This window comes from Nicotiana tabacum, chromosome 16 (assembly GCF_000715075.1).
Source record: "Nicotiana tabacum cultivar K326 chromosome 16, ASM71507v2, whole genome shotgun sequence".
In the NCBI taxonomy this organism is placed as follows: Eukaryota; Viridiplantae; Streptophyta; class Magnoliopsida; order Solanales; family Solanaceae; genus Nicotiana; species Nicotiana tabacum.
In genome coordinates, this window is record NC_134095.1 from 120,312,977 (window position 1) to 120,315,600 (window position 2,624).

Consider the following 2,624-nt stretch of genomic DNA (forward strand, 5'->3'; position numbering starts at 1 on the left):
TTCTACCCGCCCAACAAGACTGCAAGGCAGATTAATGAAATATTGCAATACAAGCAGCAGCCGACTGAGACCTTGCAAGAAACTTGAGAAAAATTTAAAGAGATGTTGGTGAAGTGTCCTCACCATGGCATTCCAGACCAGATGCTTGGCCAGAGGTTTTACATGGGGTTAGCTGACAATCTAAAGGCCAATATGGACGCTTCAGCTGGAGGTGCATTTTTGAGTAAGACATTTACAGAGTGCAGAGTACTTCTTGACAAGATGTCCCATAACTCGGGGTGGATGACTAGAGGTACAACACTAGCACCCATAGAGCATTTAGTTCCTTTTGACCCAAATAATTCACATGCAGAGAACATGGCCACACTCATGACTCAGATGAGTATTTTGACAAAGAAGATAGATGAGATGGGTACCAAACAGGTGCATATTGTTGACACGACAAATGGAGGACTATGTACACCCTGTATTAATCAGTCTTATGTGTGTTCATGGAGCGGAGAAGGTGAAAATCAAGGGGTAAGGGAAGATAAGAATTATGTTAACAACTTTGGAGGTCAGAGACAAGGAGGACAAAAGTAGAGACCGGCACCAAATCAGCAATACAGACCCAACATGCCTCAGCCTGGGGGCATGCAAGCTTAAGGCCAAATGGTGCCATACCACCAGAGACAACAGGGCTACCCATAGCATAACCAACAACAGTTGACATATCAGCCACCTCCTCAGCAGCAAGATAACAACATGGTAGAGATTAGGGGGATGCTCCAGCAACTCATTGGGACAAATGGTAAGATGCAAGAAAAGTTGGCAGTACATGATTCAGCTATAAAGAACATTGAAACTCAGTTGGGGCAGTTGTCTATGACTTTAAACAACTGCCCCCAGGGTACATTGCCAGCGGATACAAATATTAACCCCAAGGAGCAAAACCCGAATCAGCTGACGGTAGTAAGTCTCTGGAATGGGAGAGATTTAGACAAAGAGTAGGAGGTTGCACAAGCCAGCAAAGAGACTACGCCAGCCACTCCAATTCCACTAGAGGTAGATAAACCAACAAATCTGATTGAAGTGGTGGTTGAACAGGGTCAAGATGAAAAGGGTAAGGCTAAGGTAAATGAACAAGCTGCAGAACAGGTGGTGCCTCTTGTGCCACAGAACCCCAATAGAGAGAAGCCAACAAGCAGTGCACAAAGGGTGATACCTACACCATTCCCTCATAGACAGGTAAAACAAAAGAAAGAAGATCAATACAAGACATGCATGGAGATGCTGTGTCAAATTCAGTTGAATATTCCTTTGATGGATGCCTTGAGAGAGATGCCAGGTTATGCGAAGATGATGAAAGACCTAATGTCACGGAAGTTTGATTTTCAGGACCTATCCACAGTGACTCTAACGCAGACCTACAATACAGTAGTGACCAGACCGATGGCTCAAAAGATGTCTGACCTAGGTAGCTTCACTATTCCATGCACGATTGGGAGTTACGCCTTTGCAAAGGCATTATGTGATTTTGGAGCCAGCATAAATTTGATGCCTCTGGCTATATACACCAAATTGGGCATTGGCAGAACTAGACCGACTTCGATGCTGTTGCAGCTGGCTGACCGCATAGTAAAAAGGCCTACTAGGATTCTTGATGATGTGTTGGTGCAAGTGGGGAAGTTCGTGTTCCCTGCAGACTTTGTTATTCTGGATTGTCAGGTAGATGAGGAGATACCTATCATTTTAGGTAGGCCATTTTTGGCCACTGGGAGAGCCCTGATTGATTGTGAGACTGGGGAATTAAAAATGAGACTGAACGATGAAGAAGTCATATTCAATGTTCAGCAATCTATGAGGAGACCTAGTGAATATGCTAATTGCTCTCTAGTGGAGGCAGTGGATATGATCCTGCAAGAAGATGATGTGACCCTGACTGCTTAAGATCCATTAGAGGCATGTTTGACAAATTTAGAAGAAATGGATGGTCAAGGGTTAGCTGAGTGGGTCATAGAACTTGAAGGCCAAGGAATCTGGAAAAGGGAACCTCAGTTCAAGTCCCTTGAATTAGAAAAAAGGGCTACACCTCCAACAAAGCCATTAGTAGAGGAACCAACCAAACTAGAGCTGAAGCCGCTCCCAGCTCACCTCAGGTACATTTTTTAGGTCCCGATTCTACTTTGCCTGTTATTATATCATCCAGTTTGCTAGATGTGCAGGTAAAACAGCTCTTACAGGTACTGCAGGAAAGCAAGATTGCCATTGGCTGGACCATGGCAGACATAAAGAGTATCAGCCCAGCCTTCTGTATGCACAAGATTCTCTTGGAAGAAAGGCACAAACCTTCTAGAGAACATCAATGAAGGATGAACCCGAATATGAAAGAGGTAGTAAAGAAGGAAGTGATCAAATGGTTAGATGCGGGAATCATCTTCCCCATCTCCAATAGCAATTGGGTCAGCCCTGTCCAATGTGTGCCGAAAAAGGGGGGAATGACTATTGTGCAAAATGAGAACAATTAGTTGATCTCAACTCGTACAGTCACGGGATGGCGGATTTGCATGGATTACCGAAAATTGAACACAGCCACCCGGAAGGACCACTTTCCCTTACTTTTCATTGACCAAATGTTGGACAGG

At 44.4% G+C, this 2,624-nt stretch overlaps 1 protein-coding gene across 1 annotated transcript; it reads left to right on the forward strand.

The window, feature by feature from the left end:
* The first annotated feature begins 744 nt into the window (after positions 1-744).
* LOC142170385 (uncharacterized) lies at positions 745-1,929 on the forward strand. Its single transcript, XM_075232284.1, has 2 exons — positions 745-948; positions 1,087-1,929. Exons 1-2 carry the CDS (start codon positions 745-747, stop codon positions 1,927-1,929), a joined length of 1,047 nt encoding a protein of 348 aa, XP_075088385.1.
* Positions 1,930-2,624: the final 695 nt, after the last annotated feature.

Coding starts and splice junctions, on each gene's coding strand:
- LOC142170385 (XM_075232284.1), top strand. CDS start 745: ATGGTAGAGATTAGGGGGATGCTCCAGCAACTCATTGGGACAAATGGT. Junction 949..1,086: donor AAAACCCGAATCAGCTGACG/GTAGTAAGTCTC, acceptor GTGGTTGAACAG/GGTCAAGATGAAAAGGGTAA.